The sequence below is a fragment of the Fukomys damarensis genome, unplaced genomic scaffold (assembly GCF_012274545.1).
Source record: "Fukomys damarensis isolate Sample0158 unplaced genomic scaffold, DMR_v1.0_HiC HiC_scaffold_23, whole genome shotgun sequence".
NCBI classification, from domain to species: Eukaryota; Metazoa; Chordata; class Mammalia; order Rodentia; family Bathyergidae; genus Fukomys; species Fukomys damarensis.
In genome coordinates this window covers 19,141,965-19,162,934 of record NW_022900935.1, presented here as the reverse complement: position 1 = coordinate 19,162,934, position 20,970 = coordinate 19,141,965, and the positions used below count along the sequence as shown (strand labels likewise).

Here is a 20,970-nt window from a genome sequence, read left to right as displayed (position 1 = left end):
AAAAAAAAAAAAAAAAAAAAAAAAAAGCACATATAACAGTTGGCTTGGCTTTTTTTCTTTTTTGGACAGGCTATGTAGTTTGGCTGATCTTGAACTCACTTTATAACCCAGGCTGTCCTCGGTGATCCGCCTGTCTCAGCCTCCCTAGTGCTGCAATTACAGGCATATGCCACCATGTTCAACTATAGCTGGCATTCTCAACATGGAAACTTCTGGCCTTAGAGCCACTGAACCTACATTAAGCACCTGTCTGCAAAGGATATGTCCATGGAACAAAATGGCCCCCTTTACTGGGAGGTGAAGGAATAAAGGCACCCTTAGGGCTGACTGCCCTGGAGAAAGAAGAGTTCATTTTTCTTCTTACCATCTTCATCATTCTTTAAAACAAATCTTTTAATTCAGGAAGAACAAGTGTCAGAGGTGTCGAGATTTTTAAAAGCCAAGATTTTCATGGTAGAGTTATTCCTAAAAGCAAGAACAACTTGACTCTTTCCTTTTATTATTCCTAGATACCAGGCATGGGCTGGCGTGGTTCTCAGATAGTCCGGACACCATGTACTTAGAGGAAAAACCAGTTGATACTCATGCCAACCAGTCATAGTGACTTGGCTTTGAATGTCACACAGGTCAGACACCAGAAAAAGCACCAAACTAAGCTTTAAAGTAATTTTCCCCCTTTAAACCTCCAGTGTGATTTGGTATTGGGAAATGGGGTCAGACTGACATCTCCTATTTCCCCACAGAGATATATAGCCTCTACAGTGGCCAAGCAACCTTTCCCACACTGACTCTGAGGTCTGCATTCAGCCCTTGGCCAGCCTCACTCCCAAGACTGACAAAGGCTGACTGAGAAGTTGCTCTAGGGAAGTGCACGATTTTTCTGCCTGGCTTTCCCCACTCTTTCGAAATGCTCAGCTTTTAGGTACTACCTTCAAATCCATGCTCTGGAGGCCAAGGACTCCTAGGGCCACTTTTCTATTCTTCCCTCTGAGACCCTTAAACTTATTAGTATCCAGCAGAGTAAGGGCTTTAGCAGCCACGGGCCTCTGTTGTTCTAGACCACTCCAGTTACCTCATTTAAATTGCTGGATCTCTTGATTTATTTACTAAATTTTAACCACCAGATGGATGCACTAAAAAATGGCTGATTAATAGCAGTACTGATCTAAATCACATAGCCAGACTTCAAGGGGTACCAAAGGTGTGATGCCAGAGCTATTACACTGTTGGCCCCATATCCCCAGCCCCTTTAAAGAATGTTACAGATGGTACAAAATCATCACCTACCCAGAAGGCTTTTCTTTGGATTCCACAAATTCTTGTCCCATCTTCATTTTCTCCCACTCTTCTTTACGTGTCTTGATTTTACGTGGGTTTACATTCCCTCGATTTGGATTATCTTTCTTTTCTTTCTATAATAAAAAGAAACAGAAAAGCCTTTGGAAAATATTCTCCAAAGTTCTTCATTAAAATTCCACCCATCTCATGGATACACGTTTAAGAGATGACTTGCCTGGACAACGTTCAATAATAGCAGACTTTAGAGAACTGCTGGGTTTGGAGTAATCTAGAAGCCATCTAATTCAAATCACCTCCTAGGCAAAACATTTGCTTAGTCCCACACTCAAACATCTCTAGCAATGGGAAGCCCACTCCCACTTGGGTAAGCCCTTCAAATCCTTGAACAACTCTAATTGTCAAATGTTAGTAAATAATTATTTGTTATGCCAGAAAGGTTAGTCAAGAGAGAAGAAAAAGAATGAAGCTGTATATATGAGACAGATACAAGGAAATAGTTAAAACAAAACAAAACAAAACAAAAGACCATGAAGAATTTCCCAGCCTGTGCAGCTGCTTGCTCTAGCCTCTGGCGCTCTCTTGGGCCTGCTGGCAGCCATGCTAATGGGATTGTGAGGTCAAAACTGTTAGTCACACACAGCATTAGGAACCTGAGGTGAGGAGAGCATCTCCACAAGCTAGGCCCATCCCCCATTCCGGCCCCACCCAACCAGGAGTGAAGGTGTTAAACTGCTCCTGTTACAAATCAAACTACAGAACCTTGTGCAGGTTTCTAAGACGTGAGCTGCTAAACTGGTAAGGAAGGGACCAGCCCAGCTCGAGTGTCCAGCAGTCAGGTGCAAATTGCAAGATAAATAAATGGTGAATAGAAAAGTCAATTTCTAAAACTCAGCCTGAATATATTCAACTGTTAATAGCACTAAGGGGAACATATTTTTGGTGTGATTTATACTTTCATCTTGGTGGTGCTTGGTATGGACACATTTTTAAAGAGTTTTACCTGGCATCCATGCAAGCAGCCACTCAGAATTACTTCACATAAGACTCGCTTCCTTTTTATCCCCTCTCCACAATCATGCCTACTGATGTGTAGAACAGAGGCCCCTTTCCCCTCACCCTATGCTTCCTCTTCTCTTTCATGATATCCTTGGTGTCCTGCAGCATCTTCTCCCTCCAAAGATCAAAGAAGTATGAAGGGTCGGTGTAGAATTTGAGTGCCTCTTTTCCATCATCCCTGGGATAGAAATGAAGACAAGTAGCTGTCAGTACATAGATAAACTCCCAACCAAATCCAATATTCCAAACACCTACTAGTTAGCAGCTTTTACACCAAAGTATCAAGAAGTTACTCAAACTGATTGCAAATTTCCTCTCCCATACCAGCATTTCAATGCTCCTGAATGGCACCATTCTAACTCTTAAGAACTTTCACCTTACTTTCAATTCCTGATAGAGGAATTTGCATTGTCAAGGAATAGCAGCAGGGATTCTGATTATTTCTAATGATCTGCATGGCCATAGACAGCTGCCTGAGTTGATCTGAACACTCAGCACACCAGAGGGGATCTCTGCCACTGGTTCCCCTTCCTCTACCAACTCCACGGGACTCTTTAGGACATGTTAGTGCCTTTCCACCCACCTGTAACCTGTGCTCATGTGCACATTCACAAAGACAAAAATGTGTGTATTATACAGCTGTTACTTCTTCCAGTCAGGTAACCTCTCTGCTGCACCTTCTTGTTCCCTTGAGAATAGCTCAGCATCCACTGCCACCCCAACCACAAGGGGCCACACTAACAGATGACTGGCTCTTTAAGATCACAAGGTTTAAGGTTCAATCACCATCTCTCAGTGGCTATGACAGTAGTGCAGAGTAAACTGGGTGTTACTGTAAGGGCTATTTGCCAGGTTTAATGACGCTGACCGGAATCTTCTCCTTTGGTATGGCCAAGCTCCCCAGTGTCTTGAAAGCATGTACTTTGGTGGGAAAATTTATTTTAGTTTTATTCCGAACTACAAAGAATTGGAAACAATCCTAGTCCCTGCCCTCCAATTCTATCAAAACACAAAAATGCATTTTCAAATCAAACACTAATGATTTCTATATATAAAATCTTGTTCGGAGTTAGATATAGCACTGCTTGTGTCTGTTATGTCAAGTCCAGATAACTGAAAGGAGATGCTAATTCTGGGGTTACATGTTTAAAAGGAAAATACTATTACCTGAAAAATAAAATTCTCAATGTCACTTGTTCATCCAGTCATGCAAACCTTGTATCATATCTCCTACAATATTACCAGGTATGTGATCCCCTCTCGCCCCACAGTCTTATCTAGACCCACAGATTATGAGAAGCAGGCAAGCATGGTGGCACATGCTTGTAGTCCCAGCTACTGAGGAGGCTGAGGCAGAAGGATCCCTTGGGTCCAGGATTCAAGGCCAGCCAGCGCATAGTAAGACCCTTTTAGGGGCAAGGGGACACTGTACAGAGTCAAAGCTCTGTCCTGCTACGCTTGCTAGCCCCTTTGAAAACCAAGGGGAAAGCATAATTTCAATATAGTAATAAAAAAATAGGCATCATGTACTTTTTCTATTATCTGTGTGAGAAACTACCACATGCCTAGTCCAGGCTTCTGAATTAAGCTGGTGTCCTTGAATTTCACATGGGTGTGTATACACACACACACACACACACACACACACACACACCTTTTGTTTTGCAGTATACCTATGCCTGAGTATGCAGTATACCTATACATCTGCCTCCAGCTATCTGTAATTACTTTTTACCTGTGTCAGAGATATTTATGAATACAAGCAAGATAAATATTCACTTTCTGCCCTTGTTCAGTGGTTTTGTGCAAGATGACAACACTACCAAACCACTAGCAGGGAGAGAGGCTTTAAGTTGTCTAACAACCTTCTTTTTCAAATCCAGCCACAGCAGGGTAGGTCCTTGCAGATGGAAATGTGTGAAAAGGATACTCAAAACTCACTTGGAAGAATGTCAATTATTCCTTAAGCTTTGGAAGGACACCTCTGGGCCCAGAGCAGCCAGTCTATGAGGCTGGCCCCACTAACACGCCCAAACATCTGGTAATCTAGTGGTTTCCAAGTAAGTGGGAGCCTTGCTAGAAAGTTGCCCCTGGGATCCACACTGTAGGACCGCCTTGTAACAAAGTCCTTTTGGTTCCATCATAACTAAATTGCTTGGATGGAATCCAGATGGACCTGGCTCATCCCAAATCAAACTCTGCAGTGTGCAAAGTTACAGTAAACTTTCAGTATATACTATATTCACTATGAACTTCAGAAACCAAAGCACCGTGGCAACTCTGCTATGAGCAATTCTGGGGCAAGTAGTAAGCTATTTCATACACTTCTCTGATGTAAACAACATCTTTAGACATTTTAGACAAATCTAGTATTGTTAAACACAGGTCAAAAAAAGGAAGAAGAAGCCAGACAGGCATTACCTGTAAGGAGTAAGATTATTAAGAGGAGGAGGAGTATCACAGGTACTGTAGGTTTCTAAGATAGGCACTGGGAGAGAGTTTCTATCAAAAAGCTTCTGGTCTTGAATGGTAGAGCTTCTGAAGGCCTTTCGGGTATTGATTCCTTGAAGTGACACTGAGAGAAGATGGAAGGCATTAGAAAATGGACGACAGGCTATTTGAGCAAACACTGAGTCACACCAGTCAGAGAGGCCTCAGCTGCTGCATTTCTTGGCTGTAGCTGTCTGCAGCCAGGTTTTTTTCCCTCCCCCTCTGGGGAAGCCCCACAAGGCTGTCAGCAGCCCGGCCATTTCACGACTGAACAAAATGAGGCAACACAAAGGTTTACTATGTGGCCAGATCTAGCAGGCCTCTCCTTAGAATGAATCTTCCAAGTACTTTTATGGTAGCGAAATATGATTGAAGGAGAGGAAGTCTTAGAACAAGGGAATTGGGGGAATGGGAGAAAAGGGAGTGTGTAGGGGTGTGGTAGAGATAAAAAGGTTTCTTTATACCACTCAGGCTTGTGTCATTTCAAAGCAAACCCCAGAGGTCTCTGTGATTTCTCTCCTTTTTTATAAATCCGGAGAAAAAAATTCTAAGAAACTGCTCAGCAGAGCCTGCAAATGCTGAGCTCAGCTTCCTTACCTTCTTCTTCCTTAGGATCCAGCTGAGTGACTTTAACTTGTAGTCGGTCGACCCTCTCAGCAAGCAAGCTTACCCGAGAGGCAAAGGTTTTTGCCTGAGTAAAGAGCTCTCCAAAAATGTCCTCTGCATTTTTACCTGGGGAGACAGCAAAGAACCCAAGGGCTGGGGATTTAGCTCAGTGGTTCCACCTCCTGCCTCATAAGCACAAGGTCTGGAGTTCGATCCCCCGTACCAAAACAAACAAACACCAAATAACTAGTGCAGATGTAACAGAAATAGTCAGAAAAACTGGCCCCTGAAGACTTCATTCCCCACTCCCAAACACACGCATCTATGCACACACAGGCACGTGCACACACATGCATGCCCTTGGAGATAGAGACATATTCTCCACAGCATGGGCAGTCTGCGTATGTTCCATAAGTAACAGAGCTTTCTGGTGAACTGAACAGTCATGAAACTCAAGGCAGGCTGAATAAAAGATAAAAGTATAATGCAAAAAATTAATCCGGGAAGAGCAGGTAATGTGTCTACACATCTGCCTGAAACCTTTAGCCCCCTTGTTATTCTGGAAAGTGCCTTGTAAAATGGTTCTGGAAAATAAATTATTGGGAGTTAAAGGAACCTACTGGGTGTTTGCAAGTCATAGGATAAATAAGAAATCACTTCCTCAATGGAACTGCAAAAGCCCATTCAATAATGAAGATGAGTTGTGGCATCTCTTAAGGGAGCTTGACTGTGTAAGTGTCAACATCCCACAACAGACACATAACTTCTTCTTCTCCCCCTCCCCCAGTACCAGGGCTTGAACTCAGGACCTTGCACTTGTGAGGCAGGCGCAGTGCCACTGAGCTAAATCCCAGGCCCAACACATAACTTCTTCTAAGAGTTGAAAAGGTTACTTTATGTTCTATACCCTACAACTTTCAAAGTCTTTGCTCTAGGTTAGAATTCTTCAAATCTACATCTCAGGAAACAAGTGAAAAGCTGAAACTTTCAAGCTTTCCCTGAAAAAACATATACCAATGGTCTCTTTCTACAATGTCTTGTTTTTCAGCAAAAGAAAAGAGTTCTGTATATTCAACCCTGGAATGCAAGGAGAATTTGCAGCCAAAGAAACATTAGAGCAACTTGACACTACCTCCATATTGTCATTCCAAGCCACAAGCACATTCTCACTAGGAATGAAAAGTGGTGTATATGATTAAATATACCATCTGAATTTTTTACTTGCAAGGTAAAGGCAGGCAAAAATGACTGTGCCCAACCAAAAGATAATTTTTTTGCGAACTATTTAAAGTAGGCTCTCATTTTTTTACTTCTAAACTACATTAACAATACTCAGTCTGTATAGGGGAGGGGTTGGTCTGAAGGCCAAAACTACACCTTCAGGGTGAACTGCAGTTCACCTTTCCTATATAACTCTGACAGTAAGGACAAGACCAATCAACTGCATATTTTGAATTGCTGGTAAATTTAGGTCAATAAGGAGTTTCTAATCAAGAAGGGAGCAAGTCCTTGCATACTGAATGGTTCCATGTTCTAAACAACTATGGGAATCTCTGAAGCTCAAAGACTTAAATTGGCTAACATGCTGCATTTCTATTCTGCAAGTGAAAGATCTTATCTGATCCTTGTCCATAATACAGCTATGTTCCTATAAAAACTATACCGTATCATGCTTGACCAGGTAATGGAAAATAGTGCTTGGAAGCTAATGCAGAGAAATACGCAACATTATGAGTGGAAAATAAACCAGGCTCAGAAATATGCAGCTGTTCTAGAGGAAAATAAAATCCAAATCAACTTGCCCTTAGATCACCAAGAGAGGACTTGGGATTTCCTGTTCCTTAATGAAGGTGGGAATGGCAATGGGTTTGTTTCTTTTTTTTTTTTTTTTGGTTATCAGGGATCAAACTCAGGTCCTTGCACTTGAGAGGCAGGCAGGGAATAGCAATGGGAATAGTGACCTATTCCCTATTAGTATTATTGGTGTGATGCACTGGTTTTTCCAAAAAAAATCTTATAAAGAATTCTTACACATAAAATTAGTAACATAAGGATCTCTTTTTTAAGAGGGAGTGAGGTGGGATGAAGACTTGCCTGTTATCTTTTCAACCCAAGCTCTAGGCAGACTCATAACTGTACTTGTGGCTCAATGGTACAGAACTTGCCTAACACACTCGAGGGTCTGGGTTCCATCCCAGAACCATAAAAACAAATACAGACTGAACAACAGCCTGGAAGGAGCAGTGGATTTCAAATTGGAAGATCTGGATTTTATGTCTCAGCTCTGTTTATACATACATACATACATACATACATACATACATATATATTCCCCCCCCCGCCCGCCATACCGGGGATCAAACTCAGGCCCTTGCACTTGCCAAGAGGCAGCAGAAGCATTGAACCAAATCACTCGCCCATACCTATATATTCTTTAACAAGTCATAATTTCTCAGCCTTAATCTCACTTGTAATCAGGAGAAAATAACTATATCTACCTCACTAAATTATCATAGAGATTAGAGCTAAACATCTGAAATTATCACAAAGAGATTTCTTTCTTAAATAATTGCTCAGCCATGATAGATGACTTTTCTTTCCCTTCCTATACTGGATATTGAACCCAGAGCATTCATACTGAGCCACACCCCAACCCCTTTTTTCTATTTTTTATTTTGAGACAGGTTGTTGCTAAATTGCCCAAGCTGGGCTTGAACTTGTGATCCTCCTGCCTTAGATTCTTCCAGTGCTGGGATCAGAGGCATGCACAACCATGCCCAGCTAGATGACTTTTAAGAAGGTAACTGTCTAAGCTCAGATGAGGTGGTAAATAGCTGCAGTCTCAGCTATTCTGGGAGTTGTGACAAGATGAGCTCATCAATTTGAGACCAGCCTGGGCAACAATAGTGAGACCCCATTTCCAAGTGTAGGGGGGAAAGGGAGACAGAGAGAGAGGGAGAGAGAGAGAGAAAGAGACACAGAGAGAGAGAGACAGACAGACACAGAAAGAATAACTCTAAATATTCTAAGCTTTAAACTTAGAGGAAATTTTCAGTGATTTGATAGTTCTCTATTCTCCAATTGCTAAAAATTAGTACAAGCTCTGAAAACGGAAATGTATTATTTAAATAGGAGCAAACCAAAGTGCCTTGTTCAGAGTTAAATTTCACTCATTCTGATTACCAAGATAGACCTCAAAATCATCAGAACATTCATAAAAGACATATTTTGCAAAAGGTTTCAGAGTAGCCTTCAATTTTTTTTCCATTTTGTAAAGCCCTTCAGAAGAAATGTTATGTGAAAGCTGAACAGGTAAAACTGATTTTTAAGAATACACGGCTGTTCTCATTGAAGTCTGAGTAAGAGTCCTGGTGTTCCCTGTTAGCACATGCTGCCCTTCTACCCCAATACAATCACTGCTTTTTTTTGGGGTACTGGAATCAAAATTGGGACCTTGTGCTTGCAAGGCAGGTAGTGGAACCAATAAGCTAAATCTCCGGCCCTACCCCGATACAGTAAAAAAATCCAGTATCATAGGTATGATTTCCTAATGACCCAAGTGGGGGTTCCATCTTCCTGGATGGTCACAATACTGATCAAAAGTGCTGGCTGAACACAAGCACCTGAGTTCGATCCCTGGTACCAAAAAAATAAAAAATAAAAAAATTAAAGTGCTGGCTGGCAAGTTTTCAAAGAATTATTTATTTATTTGTCTATTTGTTTTTTGAGACAGGACTTCACCATAGTCCATTTTGGTCATGAAGTTTTCTGAGCCTTCATTTCTTCATCTGCAAAATGGGAATATGACTTCATATCTCCATATGTTTACTAAAAACATTAAATGAGATTATGTTAAGATCCTATCAAAACTCAAGTTTTTAACAGACAAGAAACATGACTTCCCTATATGAATAATTTATTGCTGTTTCCCCTGGTATATTATAAGCTCCTGGAAGGCAGAAACCATTTCTTCTTATCACAGTATCTTTTTGGCACAGCACATGAAATATGCTCAATACATGTTTAACAGATGAATAAAGGGTCAGTCCGACCTATAATGTGAGAAAATCTTGGTTCCTTAGGCACAAGCTCAGTCTGGCCCTCAGACTGGCTTCCTCAAGATAGGAGTGATCTGAGTACAAGTAGGAGAGTCCAAAACAGCTTCCATCAACACCACCCTAGAAAAAGACCTGAGAGGAAGCATAATTCCTGCTGAGTGAGAGTAAGAGGCATCATTAACTAGAGGTTCTTTGTCCTACGGAGAAAGAACCAGTATGTGATTGACTTCCACCCATTTGGCCTTCTCAGGGTGACAGAAGCAGAAATGATGCTTTTAAAAAGCAGTGAGACTCTCTGCAGCTTTCCTGTGCTTCACTGTCAGCTGCACTGCTGTTGCGCTGCTGTCAACGTTCCTTTGTATAATACAGGCACTGCAGGGTTTCACTTTTTCCTGACGCCCCATCCAGGTTTCCCTAAGCCCTGGATCAACTGAGATGGTCCCAGAGCTAGGTGAAGGCTTAGGGATCTGAAACTCCATACATCATCTGGTCACAGAACTCTGTTTCCTCAGGCTCCTATTTTAAAGGCAGGGCCTATTTTTATCTGGGGGAATGCAGGCTACCTTGATTTTTGACTGCCTTCACTAAGGGCAGTGACACGACAGGAGGGGTGTCTGAAATAATTCACACCAAGATGCTTCTGCTAAGGCTGATCACTAAAATGGCATTTTGTTGGAGGTGCTTATGAGAACAAGGGTGGCACTAGACAAATACAGAGCCAATCTGAGCATCTGTCCTTACCATACCTTGGCATCAAGCAAATAAAGCCAGCTTGATTCAGAATGAAATCTAAACCACATGCATGTACCCCACCCAAGGCAGTCTCATTCATTCTTGCCAATTAAAAGAAAAAATGTAGTCGTGCTGGCTTTCTTTCAACTCCAGAACAGGCTGGGCAAACCCCCATTTTCTCCTTGAGAAGAATGGCTTCAGCTACTATTTGTGTCACCATGTTCATGCAGCTTGCAAATCTCCTAATACCCCAGAGACTACAGAAGTAATTTGTACCCTGAACTTGGACCTGGGGGCTTAAAGTACAATTAAATGTGCACCAGGGTAGACAAGTTGGCCAGAATCTGAGTACATTGTTTGCTTTACTTCTCTTTGGAAAGAAAGAGGGGAAGGTGTTGAGTAAAGACTATCGGCACATTTGAGACTTCAACAAAGTCAGGCTGCATCGAACAGCTCATGTAATTACAGGCACATTCTCCGACCCAAGACAGTGTTCTGTGAACCTCCCACTTTACACAGAGAATTCTGCTCTGTCATTCCATCTGCAGTTTTTGCTGCAGCCCTTCCTGCTACCCTTCCCCCAGATTTCTTTTGAAGCAGCTGTAAGAGAAGGTAGAGAGAACCTAGAGGGTGGTGGTACATGAAGAAAGGGTAGAGGGGAAGAATCTGTACCAAAAGGAGCTTTTCTTTGGGAGGGGGGATGGGATACACTTTGCATTACCTTGGGAAGGCAGATGGGGGAGAAATAGGAACAGGGGAGAAGAAAACTAAATAAAGAGCACCAACGACCCCTGAGGGCAAAGCACAGGCTCTCCAAGGCACTCACTCAGGCTGCCCAGCTGTCGGATGACATTTGCCAGGTCGATGTTGGTCACGCATTCCAGCTCATTTCTAACGCTAGGCAACTTCTGACGGCACAGGTGCCTTGGCTCGATGTTCCTTGTTACTAACGGCATGGTGGACCCGCTTCAGGCAATGTTCTGAATGATGAAAAACAACCTAAAAAAGAAATAACAGGAAAGTATTACTCAACCACAAATTCCAGGCACTCTAGGGTTGTATGAGTCTTTTTTTTTTTTTTCTTTTTTGGGTTTTTCTGTGATCTAAAACAGCTTTTAAAAAACCTTTACTCTCCCTTTTTTTTTTTAACCCCCACCCCAGTCTTTTTTAAGGTTTGCTATTAGAAGACTTGCTATATAAATTTAGAAATTCTGAACTGGTGACTGCTAGCTGAGGTACACAGGGAGCAGGAAAACCTCAAAGTGACAACTATGGCTCCAACCAAGAATCCTCAGAGGCAAGGAGGCATGGTTAGAAAACAACCCATTCAGCAGACACTGGATGGTATCCTTGGGGTGTCCATAACCAAAACAGATGAGGTTCTAGGCCACCTATTATAAGGATCAAAAAAGAGCTCTGTCATCTGATAATCTCCACAAGGAAATCAAGCTGCCAACAGTCATTTCATTGATATACATCAGGATGACTTCTCCAGTTCTTCCTGGATGACTGTTAATGTACAACTAAATACTAGCTGCCAGTATCTATTAACACTACTAAAGTTTAGTCTGTAAATTGACAGAATGAAAGAGTATCAAGGAAAATTTTACATGTTCAATATGTCAAACATGATGCTGAGCCAACTGTGCTGTAAGATTCCTTGATCCTTTCTCTTCTACCCAACAACTCCCTTTCTCTTCGCATCCAGTTCAATACACCTAGGCCAAAGGGCTCTAGAGATAGCAGGAAGTGTCTGCAGTAGTCGGGGGAAACTTTTCAGTTGCTCTTTCTTATCCCTAGGCTAAGCCCCCTCTCCTAGGAAATCCCCCAGCACTCCAGACTCCTGCTGAGCTATTGTTTTCGATTTAAATTTTTCTAACTTTACACATTTAGGAGGAGGTTTCAATCTCAACAAAATGGGTGTGACTGCAGACAAGGCATGCTGGGCTGGTCTTGTTTTTTCATATCCTGTACAACTCAAGAAATCTAGGTCCAGGTATTTAGTTCAATGGAGCCTTAACCTGCCTCGCATAAATAAATAAATAAGTAAATAAATAGAATCTGAAATGGTTTAATGGTTTTTGTGCTAGGGAAAATGGCAAATTCACTTCAAATGAAAAAGATAAAGGCAACAAATACAAGTAGTCCCCAACTTTATGTCTCTTTAAAAAATAAAGTTTTACTTATATTAACTCTTAAAATATAAACTCACAGGGCCAGGGGATTTAGCTCAGTGGCAGGCACTGTGCCTGCCTTCCAAGCACAAGGTCCTGAGTTTGACCCCCAGTACCCCCCCCAAATCAATCCAAGGCCAGGGATTTAGCTCAGTGGTGCGCTACCTGCCTTGCAAGCACAAGGTTCTGAGTTCAATCAATACCCAGTACCAAAAAGGTGGGGGGGTCAACTCATCACCAAATAAATTAATTGTGAATACAAAATGCTTAAGTGAAACTAACCATCATAGATCTTAAAAGTGAACCAACATATTGTCTGATCAAAAGGAAAAAAAAAAGCCATCCAACCTCACTCAAAGAGGGAGTAGAACCCATTGGAACAGACTGCTCCTTGTTATGGACATTCTGATCTGCTACAAGTAAAAATAAAACAGGAAGCCAGCAGCTTGGGGAACAAGATTTCCTGTCACCAACAGCAACAGCCCAAGAACCAAGAGAATCAGCTGTTTGCTTATAACTTTGAACCTCCCTTTAACAGTCACTGTGTGGCAGCTGTGCCTATCTTTGGGGTGCAGAGGTGTTTCCTGAATACTTGTCTACTGTCTTAGGAAATGATTTCCATTCTGCTTCTCTGCTAAGTTCCTCCTTTTATTCAACGTGTCTTATAATATGAACTCCTGACTTTCCAGTTTAACTCTTTCCTTGTTTTGCTTCAAGAGTATCGGACTCTGGGGCCAGGGATTTAGCTCAGTGGTGCTGCACCTGCCTTGCAAGTGCAAGGTCCTGTGTTTGATCGCTGGTACACACACCCCTCAAAAAAAAAAAAAAAAAAAAAAGAGAGTATGGAACATTAAGATGCAATCTTTAGTAACCAATGGTGAAAAAGAATCTGAAACAGGAAAAGATGCAGGAAGTTACAGATAAAATAACCTTACAGGACTCTCAAAATGCCCTTAGATTCCCAAATTTCAAAATTTCTGGAAGAATTAGGAATTCTGGGTTCAGCGAGGTAATGAAATCACTGTGGCTCCACCTATTTCACTACTGTCTCAGACCACTTTGAAATTCTGTGTTGAAACAATCACTGCCAGCACATTCCTGACTTTCCTTTTGGACATCTAGTGGAAACTAGATTACCAGTGACTAGGTAAATGTCACACTGGGGGCAAGGGCAATAGCTAATATCCAGGTACTTTGACATGTATGTTTTCCTAAGTGTCTTGAGTAAGTAGACACAAATGGAGGTAATTTTCATCATCTATGTGGAATTTTAACTGGAACCAAAGTTTTAACAGCAAGATGGTTTCTTCTTGCCAAAAAACCCAGCTCCACTGGGCATGGTGGTCCATGCTTATACTCCCAGCTACTTGGACAGAAGGATTGTGAGTTCAAGGCTAGCCTGGGCAACTTAACAAGGCCTTGTCTCAAAATAATTTTAATTTAAATTTTTATTTATTTATTTATTTTGGTGCTGGGAAATCAAACCCAGGACCTTGCCCTTTCAAGGCAGGTGCTGTGCCAATGAGCTAAATCCCCCCCTACAATTTTTTTGGTATGGGGCTCAAGCTCAAGGCCTTGCACTTGCGAGGCAGGCAGCGGAACCACTGAGCTAAATCCCAACCTGTCCTTTTTTTGGGGGGGCGGGGAGACAGGATCTTACCATGTAGTTCAGGCTGGCTTGAACTCACTATAAACCCAGGCTAGTCTCAATTTTGCAGCAATCTTCCTGACTCAGCCTCCTCGGTTCTGGGATTACAGGTGTGTGCCACAACGCCTGGCTCAAAATAAAATTTTTAAAGGGCTTGAGATGTGTAGCTCATTGCTTGCCTAGCATGAACAAAGCCCCGAGTCCAAGGGGAGGGAGCTAAAGATCACTCAAGAAATAACAATATGTCAATATCCATCAAGACGTAAAAGGAAAATATATTTATTTTTTAAAAAGCCATTTAATTTGTTTCTGAGACAACAAAGAGATAAGATTCCCTGTTATATGGAAATACCTGCACAATTGCTCATTTTTCTCTTAGATATTCAAGAGTTGGCTGTCTTCTGAATAAGAAGTATGAAATTATGCATGATCTGAACCACAATAGTAACTTAACCAAAAGAAAGTCCTACATTCCAGAGAAGATAAACTTAGAAAGAGGCAAAGAATCTTTCAGGTTCTTGATTCAATTTAGCATCAAGCTGTAGAAAATGCATGGTCTCTGGAGTTGAGAAGAATATAGGTTAGCACCTTGACTCTGACATCTTACTGACTGTGTGATCTTGGGCAATTTTTCTAGAGACATTGAATAATAAAAAATATAAAATGCCCTCTATAAAGCTTTTTTAAAAAAGGTTAGTTATAGTTTCACAGACCACAGGCAAATCTTCCTGTAAAGTCAATTTTATTCATTGATAAATATTGTAAAACACTTAACCATGAACACATTATGTAGTAGAATGCAATAGTCACATAAAAAATTTAAAGATAAGACCCTAGATTCCAATGAAATTTGATGGTTTTTCTCCATCAAGTTGCCCCAGTTATGCTCTTAGACCCCCTGAAAAGGACATTTTCTCCTCCTGTCTTTCATAACTGGGTTCCTCTTCTGAACCACAGAACAAAGAAAAAAATTAGAGGGACTGTTTTCTCAATTCTCCTCAAGACTGTACATAATTAGCACCATTCTAGATGCAGTGGAAACAAATTAAGATAATAGATGCCTAATGGCATTAGGCCTTAATTCTCTTATTGAACTCCAGTTGAGAAAGGTTCCTCCAACATCAGCAGCACTTTACTGGAAAATTTATAGAGCACTAGGTGTTGAGGAACCTCTGAATTAAGGAAGTAAAGGATCAAATTTGCATTTTAGACAAATCATTCTAACATAAGCACAGAAATTATACTGAGGAAAAAGGCTGGTGGTAAGAACCAACTAAGAAACTTCACAGGCTCAGAAGCAGAGAGTAGAAACAGAAGGCCCATCATATCACTATAACACATATGAACTGAGAAACTACAGACAGGCTGCAGAAGTTAGTCTGACCCTTCAGTCCCATCTATTGCTCTCTTCCTATAGTTTGGTACAATTATATTCATAAAGTGATTAAAAAGTATGTTTCCTTATTAAAAGTGTGATGAAAGGAGTTAAGTGTTCATGCTAATGACAGGAAAAAAAAAAGTGAGTGATCTGGGCTGAGGAAATAGTGGTAGACTGACTGCCAAGCAGAGGAAAGATACCTGAATTCTATCTCAATGTTTGAAAAAAAAAGTGACAAGAACCAACAAAATAGTGGTTCTTAGGTAGAAAAAAAACAAGTTAGGGATCCATGTCTTTATGGAATCAGTAAAGGTCTTTTGCAGTCATGCTTTACTTTGATTAAGGAAATTATATGGTGGTGTTTGTTAATTTGGGGATTTGAGAAGGGAGATGTTACATAACAAAGTAAGAACGGCTGAGAAGATAAAAGTTACAGGAAAGTAAATTTCAATTTATCTAGTTCTTTTAAATTAAAGCTATCCCATAATAGAATTAATTTTCTTTAAATGTGGTTATGAGTTTCCCCAGCCTCTGGATGGCTAGCTATCTAACATGTTGGGGGAGAAATTCCTACAGTGTAAGAAGGTATTGGGAGGTCAAACTGGATAACATCATCAGTGCCTCATAAATTAAAATTGTAATTCTCAAATTCTGAGTCTGGGCTTCAGTTTCCTCATCCACGAAATAAAGGGACTAAGCTAAAAGATCTTTAAAAAGCCTCCTAGCTCTAAAATTTCTGAATTTGCAGCTATGTAAGCTGCTTTAATCTGCTCAATTAGCCAACACGCACTTTATTCTGAACACAAGATCAGAGGCAAGTCTAGGGAGGCCTACATCGTGGCTATTAATCAAGTCTCAGATCAGACAGGATTGGTAATAGCTAGAATGGCTCATAAGATGAGCCATTCTCTTCCTTTCTCCTAAGTCTGCGAAGTTTTCTATTGGTTCTTACCTCCAGCCATCTCCTGCCTCAATATAACTCCTGTGCTTATGTTAGAATGATTTGTCTAATATGCAAGTCTTTATACCCTGGGAGGGTTCCAGACTAATCTGGAAGAGAGCTACTATAAGAAGACCAAAGGAAAAACTGGGCTTTGGACCAGTTCCAGACATCCAGGCCAGAACTCACAGCCGTCTTCATCTTCACTCCTAGCTAGTTTCAGCATAAGGAAATGAGCCCCAAACAAAAGACTTGACATATTCCTTCCTAGCCATGGTCTGCTAGTATACTGACCAGTCTGGACTATCAGTGCCATGTTAGGACTCATACTTGGAAAGGAAAACTAGATGAGGGGTGTGTGTGTGTGTCTGTATGTGTTACTATGGGTTGAACACAGGGCCTGTGCTGTGCACTGGGCTACATCTCCAGCCTTTTAAATTTTTATTTACTTTTTGAGGGAGGAGAGGTTTAAGTCTTAAGCCTTTTAAAATTTTGAGATGGTCTTGCTGCTAAATTGCCCAGGTTAGGGTTGAACTTGTGATCCTCCTCACTCATTTCTCCCACAGCACTGAGATTAAAAGCACGTGCCACCAGGCCCAGCTGAGAGGGTCTTTCAGGTCCTCTCAAAAAGTGAGATTCTTGGGCCAGGGATTTAGCTCAGTGGTTTCACCGTCTACCTTGTAAGTGCAAGGACCCGAGTTCGATCCTGAAAAAAAAAAAAAAAAAAAAAAAAAAAGTGAGATTCTTGTTGAATGTGGTGGTTTATGCCTATAATCCTAGCACTCTGGGAGGATGAGACATGAAGGCTACAAATGGAGTCCAGGCTGGCCAATTTAATCTGACCCTTTCTTAAAATTTTAAATAAATAAATGAAATTTTAAAAAGTGAGATTCTTCAAATCTATATATTGCAACAAAAGAAAAATAATAAACACCAGGTGTGGTGGTGCACACCTGTAATCCCAGCACTTGGGAGGCTGAGGCAGGAGGATCGCTGTGAATTTGAGACCAGCCTGGGCCGCATGGTGAGTTCCAGGTCAGTCTCAACTACATAGTGAGACCCTGTCTCAAAAACAAAAACAAAAAAACAAAAAAAAAGAAAAAGGAAAAAAAAAATAAGGGTACATACTAGAAATTACCAGGTAGTATGTATGAATCACATTTGGTCAGTGTAAAGTCAAAAAGAGAGTTTGTCATCTCCCTACTTTTTTTTTTGGTTCCAGGGATCGAACTTGGGTCCTTGCGCTTGCGAGGCAGGTGGCTGAACCACTGAGCTAAATCCCCGGCCCATCTTCCTACTTTTTTAATTTCCATAACTCTGCTCCCAACAACAGACTGGGGTGATGTGGAGTGATGCGGAAGTCGGGAGAGAGGGGGAGAATGTTATAAAGGAAGGTTGCATGTGAGAGGGAGGAAGGAGACGCTCATCTGTACCCTACTCTCTGAATTCCTATTATTACTAGGACAGAAGACAGATGACTGCTCATTCTGGCAATGATTCTTATTACTACTAGCTGTTTATGATAAATAAACAATATTACACGGAGAGCCAAGGTCACTGATAATACCTGCTGATTTCTATGATCACATCCAAAAAGCAAGTATATCTGAGCTATAGCAATAACCATCACAACAGAAATGCTTCTCAAGGCAGTTCCTCTTCGAAACATAACCCCAAAATGCTGATCAACAGTAGCAGAGGATGGGAACATGTGGGGATTTGTATTTGTGGCAAACAGGACTTCTGCTTTCACTTCAGTATTTCCCACTTTCTTTATTTAATAGCACTTTGGACTGGGGCACATGAGGTTTACTTTGTAGTTTCCTTCCTCTTCTAAGATATAAATTTCTTTATGATAAAAAGTTTTGAAAAAATTATAATTAAAAAAAATACATATTTGGCCTGGAGGTGCATCTCAGTGGCAGCTAGCATGTTTAAGGCCCTGGGTTCAATCCCTCGTACCAGTAAACAAACAAACAAAACTCCACAAAAATTTGTGTTCCACAGGATTTAAAGAATTTTAATTGGAGCTGGGGATTTAGCTCAGTAGTCCCACTGCCTGTCTCACAAGGGCAAGGTCCCAAGTTCCATCCCCAGTACCGAAAAAAAAAAAAAAGGAATTTTAATCAGAAAGCCAAATAACCATATGATTTCAAAATAACAGACAACACATGGTCTTACTATAATCTCAGTTGGTATACTAAAACGTTTAAAGTACGAATTTACTGTTGCATATAACAGTCCCCACTACCATGCAGCAACAATAAGAGAAATGCTTCATTATAGGCTTAAGTACCCACCCACTTCCTGTTGAAACACAGGGTGGGGCTGAACTGACAGATATAACCAGACTCTCTCCAGATACAAGGAGTTACTAACAAATCAGTTTAGGTCACTGAAACAACGTCTGAAACAGCTAGCAGGACAGAAATGGAACTCCTGGTGTGGACAAAGTATGTGACTGTGAGAACCAAGAAAAAGACCTTACTTTGTGATCTAAAACCAGATTTCCAATTTTATAAAGAATGACTCCAGGCCGGGGATTTAGCTCAGCGGTTCGGTAGCCTGCCTTGCAAGCACAAGGACCTGAGTTCAATACCCCATAACAAAAAAAAAAAAAAAAAAAGAATGACTCCAGGGCCAGGGATTTAGCTCAGTGGTTCCGCCACCTGCTATGAAAAGCTAAGGGCCCAAGTTCAATCCCTGGTACCAAAAACAAATAAACAAAACAAATAACAAGAATTATATTATGGAACAAGAATTATATTAAATTAAGGAACCTTCTCATCTTGGTTTGGTTTTGGGACAATAGCTCAGGGACTTCTAGGTTCCAGAATCTTATTCCCTAACCATACTATCTAACAAGATCCATGCATACCTGGTAATTCCAGAGTTTTTTATTCTCTTTTGGGGGCAATTCCATCTTTTATTCTAACCTTTATTACCCTTCAGGCTCTCATCATACCTCTACCTTTAAATCTAAAAATGGGGTATCACCTTACCTTCAAAATGGTTTCTTTTAGTATCAACTTTTCCACAGAAATTTCCCCCATAAGTGACCAAAATTAGGCTCTCTTTTTAGTAGGATCCACCTGGCTGTCCACAAGAAAAAAACATTAAAGTTGCATGTTAGAAACCTGGGTTCTAGTTCTTAGTCTAATAATGACTGGCAACCGGGGATAAAATTTCAATTCATTCCTCTATTTCAGCTGTGAATTAACACAAAATGCTCAGGAGGGCTGAGGATATAGCTCAATGGCATGGAGCCTGCCTGGCAAGTGCCAATTCCTGAGTCCAATCCCTGGTACTGGAAGAAAAAAAATGCTCAAGAGATACTATATGAATCTGAGATATTGTTAGCAAAGTATTTACAGCTCTTAAAAAATTTATTCACATAAAATATTTCTTCTTTTTTTTTCCTTTGGTTCTGGGGATCAAACTCAGGGTCCTGTGCTTGTGGGGCAGGCGGTAGCACCACTGAGTTAAATCCCTGGCCCTACATAAAGTATTTCTCATATCTCTATGTTGGCCTAATCCCCTGTTATGGATCCACTTATTTCATGGAATCTACAGTGCCATCCTCGATGACTTTAAGTTGCAGACACAAAGTTCATTTTACTTTCCCATTCTAATATCAGTATCTAGCAATCCCAAATCATCAAAATGGTATAATGTGAAATGCCTTGAAAATACCTATAATCTAAATAAGCCTATTTTTTTGATTAAATAAATATAATTAGGAATAATTTTCCTCACAAATGGAGAAAAGTTACTCCTCACATTAGTGGGTACCAGATTTCTTTCAGCCATAGCCATTAATTGGGCATTAAATTCACACAGAGGTTTAACATGAAAAACTAAGTTGCTTTAAAAAGGAAATGCCCATCCCTTCTATCCACATAAGTGGCAAACTTCAACAAATCAAAGGAATACTAGATATATGTCAATAACTCACACAAGCTCATGAAGAATTAAAGTATTCTTCATTCTCAAATGCATTTATTTATTTATTATTTATTTTGGTACTGGGGATCAAACTCAGGACACAGCACCACTGAACTAAATCTCTGGCCCTCAAATGCTTCTTTTTTTAGATTTATGGAAAATAACAGAAAAACACAAAGCCACAAATACAAAACCCAGTTGGTTTTCATGAAAGGGTATCGCTCCATTTTACTTTCCTACTTAGGAATGGAGATGATGGTCTTAGGATGCAACCTTTTTCTCCTGGCTTTTGCAAGTGGCAGTGAATACTAAGTAGGTTAAATTCCCTATAGACAAGACACTGGAATATCCTCTAGTGGATTACACATAATGGCAGGTTTAAAAATGAAAGAAGTAAGAGATAATCACTACCAAACTGCATGTCAGGCACTGGGTAAGTCTCATTTCATCTTGCCAACTGTGTACCATACATTTTAATCTCCATCATGTCTCATTTCACATTTCAGCTTCTCTATGCAGTTATTGCTCTCTCTTTGGGATAGAACAGCCAAAAAATAAACCAACTTTACACAACTGAGAAAGGCCAGAGAAAAAAGGTTATAGAGTAACAACAACAAAAAAGAAATTCAGCAAAATGTTTTGCT

The 20,970-nt window shown here is 40.7% G+C and overlaps 1 protein-coding gene across 1 annotated transcript in view; it reads right to left on the bottom strand.

The window, feature by feature from the left end:
• The window catches only part of Wasf2 (WASP family member 2), a 71,063-nt gene that overhangs the window by 7,509 nt on the left and 42,584 nt on the right, over positions 1–20,970 (bottom strand). The window contains exons 2-6 of the mRNA XM_033767307.1: positions 11,068–11,240; positions 5,443–5,577; positions 4,777–4,930; positions 2,416–2,533; positions 1,288–1,412 (exon numbers count right to left, since the gene is read on the bottom strand). Coding sequence (XP_033623198.1) covers positions 1,288–1,412; positions 2,416–2,533; positions 4,777–4,930; positions 5,443–5,577; positions 11,068–11,197 — 662 coding nt within the window. The 5' untranslated portion in view covers positions 11,198–11,240. The remainder of the gene's footprint in view (positions 1–1,287; positions 1,413–2,415; positions 2,534–4,776; positions 4,931–5,442; positions 5,578–11,067; positions 11,241–20,970) is intronic.